Source organism: Streptopelia decaocto (genome assembly GCF_964273445.1).
Source record: "Streptopelia decaocto genome assembly, chromosome: 10".
Classification (NCBI taxonomy): domain Eukaryota; kingdom Metazoa; phylum Chordata; class Aves; order Columbiformes; family Columbidae; genus Streptopelia; species Streptopelia decaocto.
The window spans coordinates 811,352-812,500 of record NC_138665.1 but is presented as its reverse complement, the minus strand read 5'-3'; the positions used below and the strand labels follow the sequence as shown (position 1 = coordinate 812,500).

General features: G+C 68.7%; 1 protein-coding gene across 1 annotated transcript in view; it reads right to left on the bottom strand.

Moving 5' to 3' along the window:
• The window catches only part of RAB33A (RAB33A, member RAS oncogene family), a 5,174-nt gene extending 4,237 nt beyond the window's left edge, over positions 1-937 (bottom strand). Inside the window, exon 1 of the mRNA XM_082061652.1 lies at positions 633-937. Within this exon, the coding sequence (XP_081917778.1) occupies positions 633-854 (222 nt within the window). The 5' untranslated portion in view covers positions 855-937. The remainder of the gene's footprint in view (positions 1-632) is intronic.
• Between the last annotated feature and the right edge of the window lie 212 nt (positions 938-1,149).

The window sequence follows — 1,149 nt, the reverse complement described above, 5'->3', positions numbered from 1 at the left end:
ATCCACCTGACCGGGCAGGCCAAGCTCAGCCGCAAACTCTGCCCCTTGGGCTGCTGTTGATCTGCAAATCTGCTCTGACACATCAGCCAGAGCTCTTCAGGTTTGGGCTAATGCATTTCTTACAGATGTCACACTGGCCTTCACACAGCAAATGCATCCTATTCTAGCTCTGCTGGAGCTGCACCCCCAGTGCTCGCTGGCAGCAGCCTTCAGCATTGAGCTGCCAAGCCCTCTGCAACCAGCTCCTGCAAGCTCCCGGCCTTCCAGTGCAGAGCCATCTGCTCCCCAAACCATGCTGGTCCTGCGTACAGCTCCCTCCCCAGCTGCTTGCAGCTGTGCTGGTCTTTTGGTCCAGCTGCTGAAGCCAGAGGCCACCCTGTCGCTTTGAGGACCCGGTCGTGCTGGCTGTCGGGAGAGCAGGACAGCAGCGCTTCACCCCGCGCTGTCCTTTCGGAAGTGACAGCGTGGCCGTGACTGCTCAGGAAGGTCCCTCAGCACGGCAAGAAGCCTCCCCTGCTCCCTCCCTCCACCTGGGCTGAGAATGGAAAAGCCCCTGAGGTCTGGATGCAAAACCCAGCCCCGGGCAGGGACCGGCTGCCTTTGGGCCCGGTGCCGGTGCCGCCGTGTCCCACCTTGATGCGCTCGCCCTCGATCTCCACCGTCTTCTCTCGGAAGTCCACGCCGATGGTGGCCTCGGTCTTGTCGGGGAAGGTGCCCCCGCAGAAGCGGAAGGTCAGGCACGTCTTGCCCACGTTGGAGTCTCCGATCACGATGATCTTAAAGATGCGGGTCTGCACGTAGGGCTCCAGCGACGAGTCGGAGCCCGGCGGCCGCCCGCCGCCGCCCGCCGCCATCCCGCCCCGCCGCCTCACCGCCGCATGGCGCCGCGCCGCCCCGCGCACCGGCTGCGGCACCGGCACCGGCTGCGGCCCCGGCCCCGCCCCGCGCACCGGCTACGGCACCGGCACAGCCCCGCCCCGCGCACCGGCTACGGCACCGGCACCGGCTACGGCGCCGGCACAGCCCCGCCCCGCGCACCCGCGCACCAGCTACGGCCCCGGCCCCGGCCCCGCTCCTTGCACCGGCTACGGCACCGGCCCCGCCCCGGCACGGCGCCACCTGCTGTCCCCGCCAGGCCCTGCGCCACGG